We start from the raw sequence: 19,908 nt of genomic DNA on the forward strand, positions 1-19,908 counted from the left end.
CAAATCTATTAAAACCGTTAATACACCCAATGTTTGTTTCCCCTGCCAAAAAATGAAGAAAGAAAATAACTGAGGGTGTGCCTTGAGGGCATATGTATGAGTGTCTGTGCGCCAACTTCCTCATATTACAACCTGGAAAAACAAGCTCTCCACACACACACACGCACGCACGCAGTTAACAGTCCGCTAAAAAAAACAAACTACCACCAACACCAGCCATGTTTCAACAAACCTCTACAATCTATTCTTTTGACAAGAAGACACACGGACAAGCAGAATATCAACGCACCCTTCGTTTGGACGCAGAAAGCGCCCAGAAAGTGCTGTATGTGCGGGGGACCACCTTGAAGGCGAACCTGGGCAGGTAAGCTGCAGGTGTGAATGTGGACCACAAGTTGGATAACAGACGCTTCCCATAGAAAACTGACACCTCACTGCATGTTTTTAATGTTGAATTTTTAGGTTGTTGGTTTTTTTTTCCCGTTTACGCTACGCGCATGCACATAGATACATTATTTATACTGTCGAACGTACTATTATTAAACTACACTAAGTCTGTGTGGTTCATCGTATTTATATTTGAGTCGACTTGATTCCTTTTTCAAGTCATGTGACATGTTGCTTTGCATCATTTATGGCCACAAAGTAAAAAAAAAAAATTGAATTGACTTCTTTATTTAGAATGTAAAAATAGTAACAAAAACAACAAAAGACATTTGAACAAAACCAAATTAACATATTAACAGCTATGGGCAATTTAGAGTCATCAGTGAACCGAACATGCATGTTTTGGGATAGTGGGGGGAAGCCGTAGTACCCGTAAAAAACCCAAACAATACAGTGGGGCAGCTGTGCCGACCACTATCCCACCGTGCTGCCCGATACAGTCAACCCTCGCATATTTGCGGTTCAGCATTGCAAATTCACCTATTCGTCGATAGTTGTTTTGGAACCGATCCTTCGTTAGCTGCCGAAAAACTCATCTACTTGCTATTTTTGAGCCAAAGCATTAAAAGTAGTGCTTTGCCACCATCTTGTGGCATCTCGGGGCCAAGAAACTAGGCTGAAGTGAGTTGAGGAGCTTCATTTAGGCAAAAGTGGTGCTTTGCCACCGTCTTGTGGCCTCCTGGTGTCAAGGAACTATGTTGAAGTGAATTGAATAAGACAAAAGACGAGCATTACCATCATCTATTGGCAATTATAAACCCCTTTGGGGGGGGGGGGGGGGTTGTCAATGACTATTGGATATCCCTAACTGTAAGTTGCTTGACACCAATTGAAACTAGTCTACTTTGAAAGAATGTTTTTGGTTTTTTTCACCCTAGCGCCATCTGCTGGATAGGGTAGGGTGCCAACGACACACAAAAATGCCTCTAATGCAAATATAAGTCAAGACTGCATGAACATTATACAATTATAAATATATGATAGTGCAGTGTTGGGAAACAACTTTAATGATTACCAAAGCAAGCCTCAACGTGAACGAGCGGCCAGAAGAAAAAGAGATGGGGAGGGGCGGGGGGCGGGGGGTGCTGTCACATGACTAGGGGCCGGAGTCCAGTCCACTCGACTGACCAATCAAAGACCAGGGTTTAAATCGTGGCTCGTTCCAGCCTTCACTAGTCACTTGTTAAGCTCTGGGGGCGGCCGGGTCAGTCCGAGGGGAGCCACCTGGACTGAGTGCGCCGGCAGGAGCCATGATTCGCCCCCGCACTCTCAGAGTAGATTATGATAAAACTGCAAACGTCGTATGCGTGGTTGGCTCTGCTCTTCACGTGACCCTGAACAGGTAGGTAAGGGGGGGGGAAATCTCTGCTTCATGGTTGCCACTTTTGACTCTTCCATTGGGAATTGTTTGTAATTTATGTTGCGACAATCAAAATCAATAATTTTGATTGTTGCTTACGTAATACACTAATTTCTCGAGCTGGTGAATTGCAGGATTTTGTAAAATGTCAATGTATTGTCAAAATTATTTTAGTCATGAAATATCTTATGTGTAGTTTTTTTAAAAACTTTTAACTATGGGTGAAAACCATTCTACAATATACTCTTTTACTGAGATTCACCTGTACATGGCAATAATAAACATTGCTAAAATGATACCTCTAAGACAACAAAATTAGGCATCCTTGTCTCTGTAAAGCTCCAATTTTGAAAACATGAGCTCTTAGATTGTGTACAACTGTGTACCAATTGTTGTGGCCGGTATCACAAGTTGCCTAAATCCTTCTCTAAAACGACATTTTTGAAGGGGGATATTATTTGTTCCTTGTTTTTGAAGTTGATCTGGAATGCACAGTCAATACGCAGATGCTGCTGCTGGCGACACAGTAAAACAGGCCGTCTATTGTTGCAGTGCAAACACCGGAGACTTTGTCGTCCCATAGAATTGCATCCGGCGTGCCAAACGCCAGCCGACGCAGCACATCCGAGCCGAGACCGGATTACCCGGCGAATGCAAAATGGCTCACTCGTGTGCAGGGCTGACCCGCCGCTGTCGTGCATTGCAAGAATGCTACAAGCAAGCGGGGGCACGTTTAGTTGATGGAATCATCCGTGTGGGGGTAATTCCCACCGCAGAGCCCACCGTAATTCCCACCGTCTCACTTCCTGAAAAGTGAGACGAGCTGGTGTTTGGAATCGGGATGATAGCGTCTGTTGCGCAAACAAGAGGACGGCGAGGGCCTGAAGGCACCTTGAATCAGGTTTTGCAACAGTGACTCTCGTTAAACATCCTTGTTTACTCTTGGCTGTTTTATGATCTCTTTACAATGTGCATATTTGTTATGTAACCCACCTCCCATCCACATCATCACTGGCACACGTGTCGAATGAGACCCAATGGTGCCAACAATAGAGAAATTAGGACTTTGATGGACATTAACAACATGTTTAGGCCCCCAAGCACCTGGCGGTGCGAAGGCCATCTCGGAATCGCTTCAATTATTTCCCCGACAAATTCATATCCTTTTAGGGGCCTCAACAATCCCCAAAATGTACGGTTCAGTGAACCCCCAGTTTTTACAGGGGGACGGACCCCAAAGTAGTAACAGAGCGATGTTATAATAAGTCAACTGTCTTTATTCCAAAGGACCGTTGCAAAAGCAAACAAAAGCACCACTATAGGCTATAAGAGAAGACTGCAAAATACGCGATGGGAAGAGGCAGCAAGGGAGGGGCCACAACTCACGGAACAAGGAAGAGGTAACATGTCCGATAAGGAGTAAATATTAAACAGGAGAGAGACAGGAGGCAAACGGAAATGGGCTCGCACAAGGGGAACAAAAGGAACCATCTGGCGTGTTCTCGACGTGAAGCTGATTAGCAATAGCGACCGCTTGCTCACTGCTCCACCTAACATAAGAGGGCGGATTCTCGGACACTCACCGCACTGCGGTCATCGGCGAAATGAAGTGACGTGGTTTATGGACGCCATGTTGTCGAGCACGGCCTTGGTTAGCCTTGGTCGGTTGTGGGCATTTTTTTTAAGAGGACTATCGAAACTGGATGAATTAAGACGTCCTGCCACATATCAAGCGTCACCTTTTGTCTAATGTGATCCACAGGAGCGCGCCTCCCAACTCCGCATTCTTCTCAGTCAAATGCACCCCCAACATTCAGTGCAGCATCGTCCCGCCTATCCAGGCGACCTCTCACCTCTCCCCCATCTCCCTCGATGGAAAGTCATTGCTGCTCATCTCCATGAGCAGTGCCAGCCAACATGAGAACGACAGCAAGGTGACAGGACGGTCGTGAAGTGAAGGTTGATAAGGATAACATTCAAACTGTTACAAACTGTGTAAAGCTGCCCTGTGTTTTTATTTTGCAAGCTGACTGTCCGATACTACGGGCAGGATAAAGAAGTTTTGAGCAATGCCATCCTGCACCTGACGGCAATTGGTATGCTGAAACACGCCAAAAGACTGTGTGGAATACGCCGTATTTTGTACTTGCATTTCAATCGCATTCAACTCGTTCGTGACGCAGAGATCTCGCTCGACGTGGATGCCGACCGAGATGGCGTTGTGGAGAAAAACAACCCCAATAAGGTGAGCTCAAACGGCAACGGGCAAATTCCAATGGCCGGCGGTGGCTTTGGGCAAGCGCCCTTCATTTGCAGTCTGGACAAGGAAGGGTGCACATTTGTGGCTCTGGAGATGTACCTAATAAATTGGCCTTTGAGTGTAAAAACCTCTCGGTCAAAATCTGAACGTGAGTTACAAGATGATCGCCCGCTTTGTGCCCTAATGATACGTTACAACTTCCTCCATCCGCTTGCATGATTTGTGTGTCGCCGGAGGTCATTACCACAGAAAGGAAGGATGCAGTCGGTTTACGGGAGTAGAAACAATCATCAGAATGCTCGTCCTGTACCGATGATGCTTTTGTTGTTAGGGATCTTGGAAGTGGGGTCCCGATGGGCTTGGAGCCATCCTATTGGTCAACTGTGACTCGGAGAGAAGCTATTCCAAGAGACTCGACACGGAGGTGGACTACATCTCCAAGCTGTCAGGTAAAGAAGCATACTAGTAGAACACACCTCCCTTTCTTTATTCGACACAATGGCATATTTTGCAAGCGATGTACATGCCTACAAATACAGGCCATTATGCTTGGGTTTGATTGACAGTTGAGGCATCTTTATCATGGTTGTTGTTTGCACTGTTGTACAGCTGCATTGCATACTTGGAGCTGTTGCCAATATTTGGAGTACCTTTTTCAGCTCCAATGAACGCCGCCTATTAACGGTTTGCCATTTGCGTGCGCTTGCTCTAACACCCAAGTGGCCATAAGATGGCGCCAAAGCCCTGGCTAATAGCAAAGTAGTAATTGTGTCAAGGAATTCTTGGTGTTGCTGTAGCGATGCATCTTGACTGAGAAACGGACAACTTTCTTTGTATGTCAGGAAAGAGATAAGTTTAGCCTGGGTTGTTAGTGGAGTCTTTCACGTGCGAATGGTTATTCGTCTGTACATGCCCTGCCGTTGAATAGTGGCCAGTCCTGGGTGGACACCGAAAATTCCTCAACATAGGCTGCAGTGACCTGTGGAAGAAGAAGTACTGTGGTGTACCTAATGTTGTGGGCTTTTTGCGCCCACGTGCAGATCTGCGGGACATGTCCGAGATGGTGCTGCGGACGCGAGGCCCCGCCAAGCTCCCGGCGGGCTACAAGCTCACCATGCACATCTCTCAGGGAGATGCGGAGAGCGTCAGGGTGTACAGGCCCAGGCCTCGCTCCTACGGCAACTTCCTGCGTGAGTAAAAAAAAAAAAAAAAAAAAAAGAAGCGGAGTCACGCAAGCTGTTCGAATCCCCGAACGCGTTTCTTTATTTCAGCCGGCGTATCGGGCGGCTTTACGAGAGTGCTGACCAGCCAGGTGTTGTCCGGCGAGGTGCCGTACCTCGGGGGTGTGGCCGAGACTAGCTTTTACGTGGAGGGTCTCAGGTTTCCGGACAAGGACTTTGACGGGCTCGTCAGTATCAACCTCAGCCTGCTGGAGCCCATTTGTAGAGTAAGAGCGCCCTTTCAAGCAACAATATGTTGAAATTGCCACACTGCCTTGTTCTAGAGAGAATTGTATCTCTGTCTTTTAAGTACACGATATCCCCGGTGGCATCGCTATGAGCGTTAGCATTAGCCTTGGTGCTAAGTTTAGAATCGTGTGCTAAGCTAGTCCAGACTTAAAAAGAAAACTTTCAAATGACAACGACAGCTTTTGAGGATTTTCCTCGTTTGGCTTCTTTAACATTCAACCCATATTTTCTTTGATCTTTGATCTTCATGATTCATTTTTGTGAATTTCATTGCTGTTATTCTAAGCCGACCTCTGGCGTATGTTGACAGGGTCTTCCCGAGACCCCCATTTTCACCGACACCGTCGTGTTCCGAGTGGCGCCGTGGATCATGACGCCAAACACCCTGAAGCCTGTTGAGGTGTTTGTGTGCAGGTAAAAAAACAACAAAAAACAAAACGTGATTTATTTATGAAAATTGAATCTTCAACGAGTCGGCACGGCGAACGACTGGTTCGAGCTTCTGCCTCACAGTTCAGAGGACCGGGGTTCAATCCCCAGCACCGCCTGTGCGGAGTTTGCATGTTTTCTCCGGGCACTCCGCTTTCCTCCCACATCCCAAAACCATGCGTGGTAGGCTGATTGAAGACTCTAAATTGCCCGTAGGTGTGAACGTGAGTGCGAATGGCTGTTATTTTATGTGTGCCCTGCGATTGGCTGGCCAGCGGTTCAGGGTGTACCCCGCCTCCCGCCCGAAGATAGCTGGGATAGGAGAAGCGCGACAGAAAATGGCTGAATCTTCAATGCAAAAGTTTGCCTCATAGGGTTTTTTCTCCGCCTGCTGCTCAGCACGTCGGATAACTACGGCTTCCTGAAAGGAATGAAGAGTCTCGTGGCCGGCAGCGGCTACAAACTCAACATCTGTCACGAGTATATGAACAGAGGCGACCGCTGGATGCAAGTAAGATAATGAAATCTGCTGGGTTTTTGGGAACGTTTTGTTATTATTCATGTGTAAATCCAATTCCCAACTGTAGACAGAAACCTTTTAACATGATAGCCAGCTGGCAGGCAGGCGCAGCAACAAAATTGATTTGATTTATTATGATTTGTTTTTTTTCATTCATTCCATTTCAAATAGCGCTTGAAAGTTTTTGATGAGCCTAACATACATGCAGACCTGAGATTTGAACCCGGGACCTCAGCAATGTGAGGCAGACGGTAACCATTGTGCTGCCATTTGGTTACTTCTTCTATTGCATTTAAAAAAACCTTGTTGGAATTCGAGAGCTGCGGCAATCATCGATTATCAAATGAATCGACGACTATTTTGATAATCAATTTATCGTTTAGAGAGCTGCTTCCGCTTAAAATTGTCCAAATCGTTCAAGTCCCAGCCTCTCAGCATGAACTATTTACAGATTTATGTTGTCCTCCATGAAATGAGACATCGGCTTTTACTTTGGAAAACAATGATGATCATTTTTTTCATCGGATGATGAAAATAACTGTTAGTTGCAGCCCTCCACCATTCATTATGAGCCGTTTTCACCCTCTCTCTTGCAAAACTCACATCCAATCCGTTTTGCGTTCCATCCATCGATCCATTTTCTTTACCGCTTATCCTCACTAGGGAGATATGAACCTAGAAAATGTCTATTTCTTAGTTACAATATTGCAAGAGAATGCAATTTTCCCCTAGGATGAGCTGGAGTTTGGCTACATCGAAGCGCCGCATCACCGCTTTCCCGTGGTCCTGGATTCCCCCAGAGATGGAAAACTCGTGGACTTTCCGTACAATGAGCTACTGGTGAGCGACGCGCGGTCTTCCTCCAATGCCAAACGTTCAACATTAAAGCCCCTGTAAAGTGAAAATCAATGTCTTTGTATGTATTTGACACTCACGGTTTACGACGAGGCACTCTAAAGCAGCAATGCTAGCAGACTATCCGAAGGGAAGATGCATTTTCGAAGTGTAAACATAGCTCGTCGCATGTCACAATTGCTTCAGTTGACCACTGGTGCGAATGAACGTGTTTACGTTTTTAAATTGTGGGGGAGGAGGGACTCTTGTCGGGGCCCCAAGTGCATCACTAAGCCCCGTTTAAGCGAGAAGAAATCAAGAAATTCAGTACTACTTAGTTCTTAGTCAGCAATTCTCTCCAAAAGAAACCGATCTCTGAATTCACTTGACAGTTCTTGAAACATTGTATTTGTAAACGATCTGCTCAGGGCCCCGACTTTGGCTACGTGACGAGAGTGGCCTTGAGGAAAGACGTGAGCAGTCTGGACTCGTTCGGCAATCTGGAGGTCAGTCCTCCCGTCACGGTCAACGGGAAAGCGTATCCGTTGGGAAGGATCATCATCGGCGTGGCATTTCCCACGTAGGCTGGTTTCAGATTTTATTTTGAGTGGAAATAACCCTAACGTGACAGAGGAATTCTGAGGACATTTCTCTTTTGTTTAAGAGCCACCAAAGGACGGAACATGACCAAAGTGGTTCAAGACTTCCTGTGGGCACAGAAGGTCCAAGAACCCATCGCCTTGTTTTCTGACTGGCTGGTTGTCGGCCACGTGGACGAATTCATGACGTTTGTTCCCGCGCCAGACAGGAAGGTAAAACCAGCATTAAGCTTGATTCGCGCTACAAGGTTCAAGTGACGCACTTCCAATTTGTGTCTTCTCAAGTGGCACCATTGTCATATCAATAATAGGAAAACAAAGATATACATGGAATCAGAGCAGATGGTATTCATGCCTCTTCCAATTGTGCTATTGACAGAGGGATAGGGACAAGGCTCGCCAAAAACATGTAATTGATGTGCCCCTATTTTTTTCTTATTTGAATCATTCAAACTGTAAACTATGATCCAAAACACTAATAGAATTTCGAACGTTACAACAATACCCTTAAAAGTATGCCACAGACCCAGGCGAAACTTGGCTCCTCCCCAATGCAGAGCTTGCATCACTTTAACATACTTCCTTGACACCAGTGTCCAAATTTCCCATTAGACAGGGCTTTGGCGCCATCTTGCTGCATAGTAGGGAGTGTACTAAAAATATGACGCCACCATGCAACCTCTCCTTTTGTCTGTTGTGTCCTCGCTGGCAGGGCTTTCGGCTGCTGCTGGCCAGTCCAGATGCGGGCTACAAGCTATTCAGAGGCCTAAAGAACAACGGTCACGGACAGGCCAAACTCTTCGAGGGTACGTCTGTTCTTTTACTGCAATTCATCTGTTTGTCCACAATGTGCAAAACAATCTACTTCCTCAAAGGGCGGAGTGACCAAGTGCCAATCACAGTGGACGACGTACTTGAAGACGAAGCTTTCCAAGCTGAGAACAACTACGTTCAGGTGAGTCTGGTTAGAAACTCACTGTAATCTTCCTGTTGCTTTTTCTAATACAGAGATCGTCCAAAAGAGACACACGCAACTCTCAATTATGGTATACCGAGAATGTCAGCTTTATTGACCGTTTGTCCACAATGCTACAACCGCCCCAACATGGAGGCGATTGTAGATGATCTGCGATCACCAGATGAAAATTTCAGACATCTATGATTCCGCCGCCCTCACGCTGGTCGTCGGAGACTTCAGTCTTGCTCCTCTCTCTCATCTACTAACAGCTTCACACAACGTGCAACAAGGAGGACGAAAACTCCTCATTGCTAAAGGCCAATGTAAAGGGAGCGCTTCTATATTTGAATGAGAGAAGAATATTCTATTTAGTTATCTACGATTGTATTATTGTAATTATCCTCTTTTTATGTACCGCACTTCCTTACAGCTGCGGTCAATGAGAAGGTGAGTTGAGACCCTTGTTATTTTCACCGTTCAGAGCTGCATCGACTGGAACCGAGACGTGCTGAAGCGAGAGCTGGGCCTGGACGACGCCGACATCATCGACCTGCCCATCCTCTTCAAGTTGGAACAGGACGTTGACCACGAGTTCCGAGCCGTGGCCTTCTACCCCGACATGGTATGTTTGAGGCACAAATGAACTACTTTCCAGCGCAGACTGCATACTTTAACATGTAGTCGCTTATATTTTCTTAAAGGAGAGATGTTATGCGCTTTTTTTTTTTTTCCATAATTTCAAAGCGTTCCTATAGGTTTTATTAACGTCTATGACACACCTTTGTCAATATACCACAAGGATTAGGAATTGCATTAATTATAACACACTGTACATCTAACATTTTTCTGAAATTCTTGTAAAAAAATTTAGTAGTGTAAAAAGTATGGTATAAAAAAAAAAAACAACTCACCATAACAATTCACTATAATGCTGAATACAGTTGTTGTAATTACTTTGAGCCAACAATGACACCCAAAGTGTGTTACTTCTGTCCATTCTACTCTAGGGGTTGAATGACTCGACATTTTGTTGTCGTCAGCGCTAATATGATGAACGTGAAGTCGAAGTTTTTTTAGTCGATGATGTCGTTGATATTTTTTTTTCTGCGCAGTACAGTTATCCCCAACTTTTTGCGCCCCGGAAACCGGTTTCACGTAAAGACACATTTCCACGGACCGGAATTTAAAGAAATGAAAACATCCATTCATCCATTTTCTACCGCTTATCCGAGGTCGGGTCGCGGGGGGCAGTAGCTTTAGCAGGGACGCCCGGCCACTTCCATAAAAGTTCCGAACAGAATCGGTGACAAAGGGCGGCTCCTCTATTGCCGAGGCGGCCGACCAAAGCTGTGGCCGTAAGGTAGTCTGTGCCCGTCGTGGCGGCGATCCCCGAACCCGTGGACACCAACCGTGAGGGATGCCGTCAAGCTGAAGGAGGAGTCCTATCGGGCCTTTTTGGCCTGTGGGACTCCTGAGGCAGCCGATGGGGACCGGCTGACCGAGCGGAATGCAGCTTCGGTGGTCGCTGAAGCAAAAACTCAAGCATGGAGTGGAGGAGGCCATTGAGAAAGACTTCCGGACGGCTTTGAGGAAATTCCGGTCCACCATCCGGAGTCTCAGGATCGGGAAGCAGTGCACCATCAACACTGTGTATAGTGGGGATGGGGCGCTGCTGAATACTTCGAAGACCTCCTCAATTCCACCAACTCTGCTTCCTCATGGGAAGAGTCTGGGTTCTCTGAGGCGGGCTCTCCTATCTCTGGGGTTGAGGTCACCGAGGTGGTTGAAAAGCTCCTCGGGGCTGTCCTGGTTGACACGCCTCTGCGACATCGGGGACAGTGCCTCTGGATTGGCAGACTGGGTGGTGGTCCCCCTTTTTAAGAAGGGTGTGTTCCAACTACAGGGGGATCACACGCCTCAGCCTCCCCGGCAAGGTCTATTCAGGGGTGCTGAAGAGGAGGGTCCGTCTGGAAGTCGAATCTCAGATTCAGGAGGAGCAGTGTGGTTTTTGTCCTGGCCGTGGAACGGCGGACCAGCTCTCCACCCTCGGCAAGGTTCTCGAGGGTGCCTGGGAGTTCGCCCAACCAGTCTCCATGTGTTTTGTGGACTCGGAGAAAGGCATTCGACCGGGAGTACGGGGTACCGAACCCCCTGATACGGGCTGTTCGGTCCCTGTACGACCAGTGTCAGAGTTAAATGAAAACAAATGATTTAAAAATACAACTCACCATTAGTAACTGAATGTAACTGTTGTCATTAGTGAGAGCCCTGCGCCATGTTTTTCTTGTCAACGAGCAGGCCGGTTTCATCTAGCATAGCGCATTGTAAGACGGGATATTATAGCCAGGCTCAAAAAAAAAAAAAAAAAGTAAGCATTTCTCTTTTTCACTGTTTTTTTGTTTTGTTTTGTTTTTTAAATTTCACTTGTGTTGATTTGTTACCGGTCTCAGTTTTTGGTAAACTATTCCCACACGCTTTGTAAACCAGCCGTATACACTCACTGACGTCGGTGTCGTAAAGCAAGGCAACTGTCGTGATGTCGGAGGGTGTTGTCGAAAAGAACTTATTTCCTGAAAAGCCACTTCCGCTTCCAGGTCAACATGATCGTGCTGGGGCAAAGCCTGGGCATTCCCAAGCCCTTCGGTCCCAAGGTGAACGACCGCTGCGCCCTGGAGGCGGAGATGTGCTCCCTGATGGAGGGCCTGGGACTCACCTGCACCTTCATCGACGACTTCGCCTCCTACCACCGGCTCCTGGGCGAGGTCCACTGCGGCTCCAACGTGCGCAGGGAAGCGTTCGAGTTCAAGTGGTGGGACCTGGACTTGTGAGTCGAGCGGCCCGGGACTGGGACTGGGACTGGGACTGGGACTGGGGAGCATCACCGCGATGGGCTTTTCACGTCATTAAACATCTCGGTTGTCTTTATTTACAATGAGGATGCAAAGCAATACTGTATGTACAAGCGAGTCTTTTTCACAAGCAGACAAGAAACAGAAATACAATCATTTCAAATCAGAGCGCACTTGTTGGATCGACCACTGATTAAAACAAATAAAATAAAATAAAATGGAAAAAGACGCATGGTTGTGCCATTTCTTTGAGCCCGCAAGGGGGCGCAAGCCATCTATGCTTCAATTGAGCAGGTTCTGTTCAAGTCAAATAAAACATTTGGATTCGAGTCATTAGTTGTTTTCCCCTTCCCCTCTGCATTTTTCACACCCAAATGGGGAACGTAGATCAGCAAACCGAAACAAAGCATGGTGTGCCGCGTGTGTTACATTCAGGAACCTCTGTAAAGACAATCGTTTGTAAAGGCAACCTCAAGATGAGTCACAACGTCGTTCCCAAAATTCTGCTTGGCCCACAAACTGAGGATTGTTTATGGAAAGCCCTGTCAACTAGTTCAACTACATGTTCTTCAGGGAAAACTGCACTCGTTGACAACTGCGTGTTACTAGTACTGCTGGTGACCAAAAACAAATGCTAGTTAATATCTCGTGCTTCACAGGTAGTACAGTACTCGTAGCACACAGATGTCAACATGTAGAACTACACGTTACTAATGAGGCAAAACTGCACTTGTCAACTGTGTGCTATTATTACTACTCGTGATGTCTAATTATACTAGGTTACATCTTGCGCTTCACTAGTACCAGTAGTGTGCAGAACGACAAGAACAAGTACGTTACCGGTGAGGCAAAACTGCACGAGTTGACAACTGCGTGTTACTAGTAATACTCGTGCTTATATCATTTTACTTATCTACCACTTAATTTGTAGTACTAGTAGTGCGCAGATGTCAACTAGTTGAACAACTACGTTACTAGTAAGGGAAAACTGCACTAGTCAACAACTATGTGCTACTACACGCAGAGTTCGACTAGTGCAGTTTTGCCTCACTATTAACATATAGTCATTCTACTAGTGCACAGAAATGTTTGACAGTCGTGGAAAACATTTTCGCTAGTACGGCATAGTCGCTCTAAGTGTGCTGAATTGTCTTAAAGAGGGTGCTAGTGCATTGACAATTGAGTGCACTAGTAGGCTATTCGATTACATGCTCAAACGGCTTTCCATAAAGCGTCCTGCAGTAATATTTGACACGGAGTAAAAAAAAAAAATGTGCGCGATCCGTAATGTACACTGCACGCGGAGATGAATAAAACGGGAATCACAGGTACAACCCACGTGGCACCAGAGGAGGTTTTTTTTTTTCTCGTTTTGTTTTTTTAGTCAAGCAGGTCGACACCATGCACAGTAGCACTCACACGAACAAACACAAACGCTTGAAAATGCTTCGTAGCTGGTCGAGGCACCACAGTAATTATGACTTTTTGTTTTTTACTGCCATTATACCATCAGTGGAGTCGACATTTAGATACTTTTTTAATTATTTTTTTTATGGACATTGAGTTTTATTAAATGCTTGCGGTGTCGTTCAACCAAGTGGCCCCAATCCCGAAGGAACGTGACAAATGCTGTTGTTTGCTCGAAAGAATGTAAAGCACAGGAGTCACACTAACGCTCTGCAGGTCAACAGACCAAACACTCGGCTAAACAAAAACAAAAAAAAAAATATATATATATATATATATATATATATATATATATATATCCATCTTTCAGTTTCTCTCAGTCCAAAAATCTTCCAAACCAGGATGAAGTTGCTCACTGACACACAGCGGCGATGCTGCACGGCCTCGAAAGGATTTTCGGGGAGCAGGAACGAGGACCCGACGCGACGCCCTCGGAGCCTCCGTTCGGCGTCTTGCCGGGACGGCTGGCGGACCCCAACGGAACGCTTCCGGGAAAGTCTCAAAGTCGACCACGGTCGCTCGGTCGTGACGTGTGGTGCCTCTCCAAGAAATGCTGCCAAAGACATACGTAGACAAAAGAGGATGTCAAAAATGCTACCTACAAAAATGCTTGCCATACTGACTCTTTTCCATTGGCAAAAAAGAGTGCATTACTCTGTAATGCATTGGCGGGTAGGCATGGGAATTGGCTGCGTGTGTGTTTACAGGCAACTTTGGCATTTACCGCCAATCAAAGCGGCTCCTCTCGTTCCCTGTAAGTGTTGCGCAATGACGGTCTCAATGGAGACATCTCTGTGCGGAAGAGGACGATGTGTAATCGCAGTGAGTAAAGCATTGCCACAGCTCTTGGCAACAGACGATGTGAGCGGGTCCCCTTATAAAATAGCCAATAAGATGGCGACATGAAAATGTCCGTGGACCTCGGCATATTTCAAATTCACCAGAGTCTGCGCCAGCAGTTTGGACCGAGTTTCCGCCACCGAATTTTCATTCCGCAAGGTGCATCTCCAAGGACACAGCCTTGCCGCGCCGAAACGTCTATTGTTGTTCAATGTGTACAATACGGGTTAGGGTTGTAAATGACAAGAGAATGAAGTCGAAAGCAGCCCCTAACCTGATAATGAGCGGGGATGCGGCGACTCAGCGGCGTGTAGCTAACAGTTCTGCGTGAAAACACCAACAGTAGAATATCAGCTTGTCGCAAAGCAAATGTATTTATGTAGCGCATTTCATACACAAGGTAACTAACTCAATGTGCTTTACATGATGAAAAGCACTGAAAAACAAAGACAAAAAAAAAATAGCTTATAAACATTTCAAACTCAGTGAAAAAAAAATAAAACATACAATTAAAAGAGTAATACAGTGCAAGAACCATCATCATTTAAAAAGAGTTTTTAACCAGGAGCTTGTAGTCATATTTTGAAATCAATCTATTTATCTTTATACCCAGGACTTGTGCTCCAGAAGCGGGCGCTCCGACCTGGCACGGCCATCTGTCGCTTTCGTCTCGGGTCCCTGAGGCCCGTCACTTTGATGCTGGAGTCGAGACGCTGGCGAGTGCGAAGAAGGTTCAAACACACAAAGCAAATGAGTATAGTGGTGCCTGGAGATACCAGTTTCATTTGTTCTGTGACCACGCTTGTAACTCAAAACACATGCATCGCAAATCATCTTTTCCCATTGAAATGAATGGAAATTCCAGTCTCAATCAGTATTCTTTATCCTCTGTGAAGAACAACTATTATTAGTGCCGTACCGATGCCTCAATCGGCAGTTCATCCGTCCGTCTGTCTTATACTGCCCCCATCTAGCCAAGGCAGTCGCACCAGAAAGAGCAGCACGATGGCCATTCAATTGATGGAGTGTGACGAAAACTTTGTAATCCCATTTAATTATGTCATTACTGCATGACAAAGAATATATGACTGTGAGTACTGTTCTATCGCCGGTCTTCATGTGTTGCTGCACCGTTTATTCTTCAACCCACCACTTATATAGAGGCTATTTAGCGTTAGCGTTAAGCTAGCAGTTTGAAAGTTGTGTGGCTGTTTTAAATAGATTTAACATTTCCAAAACAACAACCTCCCCTCCTTTTTTTTGTTGATATAGAAAAGGGATTCATTGGATTTAGATTTACGATGGGAAATATCACTTTCATAGTTTTTTTAGTCAGATGTTTTAATCACGAAAAGAGAGGTTCGTTCCACTGTATACATTTATTGTAACACTACAATAGACAAATATGTTATAAAATGCATGTCAGACATAGCATATGTAAACTTGTAAACGAACAAATCGAGTCCCAGTGAGAACGATAACAAGGGGCCAAGTACGAAAACTGTAATTTGTTAAATATCTATACAGTATATGAAACTTATGCAATAGTCTGATATATGCATAGTGTAAGTGTACAGTATGTATTGAACATAGTCAGTCACCTGTGACGCCTGCGTGGCTCATGCGGAGCGATGCATCGTCCAGCGAGTCCCTCTTGTGTGGCGTCGTGGCCGACACGCTTTCCTGCAGGGAAGTTAGAAACGTGCAACAAAAGCATTTCCATCAGCGGTGGCCAAGAGTAAATAGTAAAGTCGGTCATTTATCCATTGATTTATTGTCAATAATAAAGTCCAAATGTTACTAATGCTATACAATTAAGAGTAAAATCAATCTTTTCAAATCTTACATTAATAAATAATTGCTTAACTACTTACAATTAAATTCGTTTTGAATAATACCATTTAAAAAAGTATGACTTCATCTTATTTTAATAAAATAATAAATAAAACAAATATTCTGAAAATGGATTAATTCAAATGTATTTATTCCTTTCTATGTTTTACTCATTGATTCCATGAATTTATCAAGACATTTTTCTTGCCAATTTGAAGTTGTTTTGCAACATTCGTGACATCCATGTTAACATTTTTTCTCATCCACAAATGACTTGGCCCATTTGCCTCCAAAAGTGATTGGACCCTGATTTGCACTAACGCTGCATCCAGCCAGGGTACACCGTCCTCACCAGTCCCGCGTCGTAGTCGTCGTCAGCCTCGTGCTCCTCCACGACGCTGGCGAAGCTGCTGGCGTCGGAGGATGATCGGGAAAGGTCCTGAGCCTCCGGGATGGACGGCGCCCTGCAACACATGACCAAGCTGCACGCCCTACGTGACTCTGACCTTCCTTTGTCTTCATCTCCGTGTTATGCGACAGGGAGCGGCTACTGAAGCGCTACCTGTTCTTGGCAGGGGTAAACTCAGGAGAACTGTGATTGGACGAGTTGTCCGATCTATTTTCCTGGGAGACCAGGCCGCCGTCGGACATCCTTTGGGTGCACGGTGACACATCGCGGCTGCGGGGCGACATTGTCACAAAATCACCGAATGGCAAACCTCTCGAATTTGTTTTGCATTCATCCAAAAAGCGTATTGCTCTGTGACAAATTCACTCACATATAATGACAGAGAAGCAAATAAATAAACAGCCGACCTCAAATATTGATGCCACCGGTGAAAAAAAAAAATATGGACTGTAAATATCTATGATATATATATATATATATATATAAACTCAACGGCATATATTCTTTATCCTCTGAAAACGACTAATATGATTGCAGAATATTGAGTCACTGAGAGTAGAGATGACTTTTCTTCATTTGTCTGTGTGATGGTATTGTACTGCCGCCGGTGGTCAAGGCAGGGGCATACACGATGAATTGAATTGAAGCATTAACTCATTCACAGATGATGAATCATTGTTATTATATGCGTTTATAAAGTACAATATTGTTGAGTGCTATTTTCATGTTTCCGTTTTTTTTTTTGGTGGGTGCGGGAGCCGGAACACATGAATGGCCAATCATTTCAATGGGGAAAAATGATTTGAGATACAAATGTTTGAAGTTATGAGCATGGTCATGCAACAAATGAAACTCATTTGTCTGTACCTCCTCTCTTGGACCTCCTGGATGTTCTCGATGCCGATGGCGCTGCTCCGACGGGAACTGAAGGGTCCCGACTTCTTCCTGGTGGGGCTTTTCCCGGGAATGATCAGGGACTGCCACACGGGGGGAGACGACATTCAGACACACTCAATGCCAACAGGAACACCGCGTGGCTCGGCTCGGCTCGGCTAATGGTGGTGCGAGGACATCGGATGTTATGTTCGGCTTTATCAGTTTTATCAGCAGTGCAAAAAAAAGACCAACTGTGCGATGCAAAAAAGGCAAAGTTAAGAGTAGCTGTGAAAAACGTCACGTGACACGGGAAATACAATACGTTGGCTGCAGCATCTGAGCACACGCAAATGGAGGAAAAAAACACCACATTGAACAAGAAGGGAGAAATAAACATGAACCTCTTCTATTGTTCCTATCCCTATGGCGCTGCCTCGTCGGCCGTATTTACTGGGACTTTTCCCCGGGACGAGCAATGACTGAGGCACACAAACAAAGGCAGGGTGGGACGGGAGAGAAGAAAACAGATTGAAAAAGCCCAAATAAACACATTGTAACATCTCATGCCCATAAGACACACGCAGCCAGAGACGCACGAAGATCATCAACTAGCAGCCACATTTCCTTTTTCCCCACCTATTTTCGCGCGACAATCTCTTTGCACTTTGTGTGATCGTTGAGAATGCTCAAAAGTTACTTAAAGCATTGCTTCTTCAGTAAATAACCACAATGTTATGTCAAATGGACCTGTTACAATACAATACAAAGATTTTCAAAATAATCATACATATAAAGGCTAAAACATTTGCTGAACTGACTTTTGTCCTTTTCTTACTTGTATTAGATAGTTAATTATATTCATGTTGTATATTTATTTACTCATCAATTTTCCTTTCATCAATTTTATTAAAACACCTGCCCAGACATGCTATGTTAAATATATTGGACAATTTTAAAGTGGACACATGTAAAAAAAAAAAAAAAAAAAAAAGATGTTTTTATGTCAATATCTATTTTTTTTTAAATATATAATAGAATAAAAAAAATAAAAATTCAACATAAATGCTCCAAAACCTCTTCAGTTTTTTAAAGTCTTAACCTCTTATTTTTATCCTTTTATTATTATTGTTCTTATTATTTTTCATTTATAAAATCAAACTTAAATACTGTATATTGACTCAGCAATGATGCAAGAGTCTCAAAGGGGGCGACGCCTTAAGTGTTTCTTCTCCAAGGGCCATAACAGGAGTGTTAATAAAGGCTGCCTTATAATACTTTTACCATGCAGCAAAATATTTCCAATGAGAACGATTGTTTCAAAATCAAAACAAATTGAACTGGACAAAGAGAGCGTCCAGTGTACAACACAATTAAATCAACAGTTATTCATTCTGAAAATTATAAGAAGACTGCGGAACTCTGAATTCAAATCTAAAGCTCACATTAGAATCATTTGAACACTCCTTTGAAAGCACATTGCGGATCATTTGACTGTGGGCAAATGCATTCAGAGGCTCCTGTGTTTAGGACGGTGTTCCATTCCCATAAACCGCCGGAGTCTGCCACTAAGCTATGCTAACACAGTGGCAAAGTCATAATTACGGTGAATATTTGCACGAAAAAACCCGTTCAAGCCCGAAAGAGAGGAAAACAGGCGCTGTGGTTTGTCTTCAACCGAGGCCAACGGAGACTGAGCACCCCTTTAAGTAGACGCGAGACAGCGATGTTCATTTTGCAGCCACACGTGGCGAAGTCACACATGCGCTACATAGGAGGCGACATGCTAACAATACAGTCGACGTCACATGCAGTAGCAGACACAGGAGGGGCGGAGCGGAGCAAGGGAGTCTGGGTAGTCAAACAGTCGCAACCTGAAAATTCCCTACTTTCAAAATACAAGGATTATACCAACAGAAAACAACCATTGCGAGGGTGGTTTTGATTGGAGTCAGGTGTGGATCATAAAGAAGAAGAGTGGCTTTTTTTTTACATGTCAGGGTTCCTCCACATTTGAAATTTCAAAATTCCGTACTTTTTCCAGACCTTAATTACCAGACCTCTCTGTACGTGAGTAAGTAAGTAAGTCAACTAATTTCTTCCGGCCTCCACATTTTTTTTTGCCTCAATTCAACGGACATTGTGCTTCTCCTTTTTGCGCGCGTGGCTCGGCCACCTGGGGGTAGTTTAACATAGACATCAGGTCCTCAGTAAACTGCAGTTCGAGGTGTAGTTATGAGAGAGGATGAAGAATAGATTGTTACAGTGTATTGTCTGCCTACATGCGTTGCTGCACCATATGTGTTTTAACACTGCAATACTGACGCTATTCGTTAGCCCGTCAATGGCATTTTTCATCGTGTTAGCATTAAGCTAAACAGACTTACCCATGGCAAAGAAATGTGGTTGATTATATGTACGTATATAAACCTCCTGTGCAGGCAACCGGATAGCTGATTTTATGATTTTTATTGTATTTTTTTTTCTCTTTCATGAACCTTTTCAAACTGCTTTGTTTGAGGACTGCATTTGCCTTGCGGGATCCATCCATCCATCCATCCATCCATCCATCCATCCATCCATTTGGTGAGCCGCTTCTCCTCGTGCCGGAGCCTATCCCAGCTGTCATCGGGCAGGAGGCGGGGCACGCCCTCAACTGGTTGCCAGCCAATCGCAGGGCGCATAGAAACAAACAACCATTGGCACTCACATTCACACCTACGGCCAATTGAGAGTCTCCAATGAATGCATGTTTTTGGGA

At 44.8% G+C, this 19,908-nt stretch overlaps 2 protein-coding genes across 28 annotated transcripts in view; one reads left to right on the forward strand and one right to left on the reverse strand.

Annotated features, from left to right (window-relative positions):
- The first annotated feature begins 128 nt into the window (after positions 1 to 128).
- Positions 129 to 11,953, forward strand: padi2 (peptidyl arginine deiminase, type II). 4 transcript variants are annotated; one of them, XM_061784074.1, is made up of 16 exons: positions 129 to 364; positions 3,570 to 3,741; positions 3,834 to 3,903; positions 3,991 to 4,052; positions 4,399 to 4,516; positions 5,108 to 5,257; positions 5,339 to 5,514; positions 5,847 to 5,950; positions 6,365 to 6,476; positions 7,218 to 7,325; positions 7,748 to 7,899; positions 7,984 to 8,131; positions 8,631 to 8,724; positions 8,794 to 8,873; positions 9,146 to 9,199; positions 9,307 to 9,447. In XM_061784074.1, exons 1-16 carry the CDS (start codon positions 219 to 221, stop codon positions 9,325 to 9,327), a joined length of 1,767 nt encoding a protein of 588 aa, XP_061640058.1. In that variant the 5' UTR covers positions 129 to 218; the 3' UTR covers positions 9,328 to 9,447. The 4 variants fall into 4 exon arrangements, with proteins under 4 accessions (XP_061640058.1, XP_061640057.1, XP_061640055.1 ...); XM_061784071.1 differs by lacking the exon at positions 9,146 to 9,199 and adding an exon at positions 11,471 to 11,953 and having other exon boundaries at positions 134 to 364; positions 9,358 to 9,498; XM_061784072.1 differs by lacking the exons at positions 129 to 364; positions 9,146 to 9,199 and adding exons at positions 1,618 to 1,789; positions 11,471 to 11,953 and having other exon boundaries at positions 9,358 to 9,498.
- rap1gapb (RAP1 GTPase activating protein b) overlaps positions 11,780 to 19,908 on the reverse strand; it is an 80,534-nt gene continuing 72,405 nt past the window's right edge. For 18 of the 24 annotated variants that reach the window (XM_061784066.1, XM_061784070.1, XM_061784064.1 and 15 more), the window contains 7 exons: positions 17,552 to 17,629; positions 17,142 to 17,251; positions 16,428 to 16,544; positions 16,218 to 16,347; positions 15,634 to 15,715; positions 14,642 to 14,745; positions 11,780 to 13,745 (listed from right to left, as the gene is read on the reverse strand). In XM_061784066.1, coding sequence (XP_061640050.1) covers positions 13,692 to 13,745; positions 14,642 to 14,745; positions 15,634 to 15,715; positions 16,218 to 16,347; positions 16,428 to 16,544; positions 17,142 to 17,251; positions 17,552 to 17,629 — 675 coding nt within the window. In that variant the 3' untranslated portion in view covers positions 11,780 to 13,691. Of the gene's footprint in view, positions 13,746 to 14,306; positions 14,356 to 14,641; positions 14,746 to 15,633; positions 15,716 to 16,217; positions 16,348 to 16,427; positions 16,545 to 17,141; positions 17,252 to 17,551; positions 17,630 to 19,908 lie in introns of all 24 variants that reach the window. The other 6 variants (XM_061784053.1, XM_061784047.1, XM_061784055.1 and 3 more) reach the window with 4 other exon arrangements.

The sequence above is a fragment of the Phyllopteryx taeniolatus genome, chromosome 9, assembly GCF_024500385.1.
Source record: "Phyllopteryx taeniolatus isolate TA_2022b chromosome 9, UOR_Ptae_1.2, whole genome shotgun sequence".
NCBI lineage: Eukaryota > Metazoa > Chordata > Actinopteri > Syngnathiformes > Syngnathidae > Phyllopteryx > Phyllopteryx taeniolatus.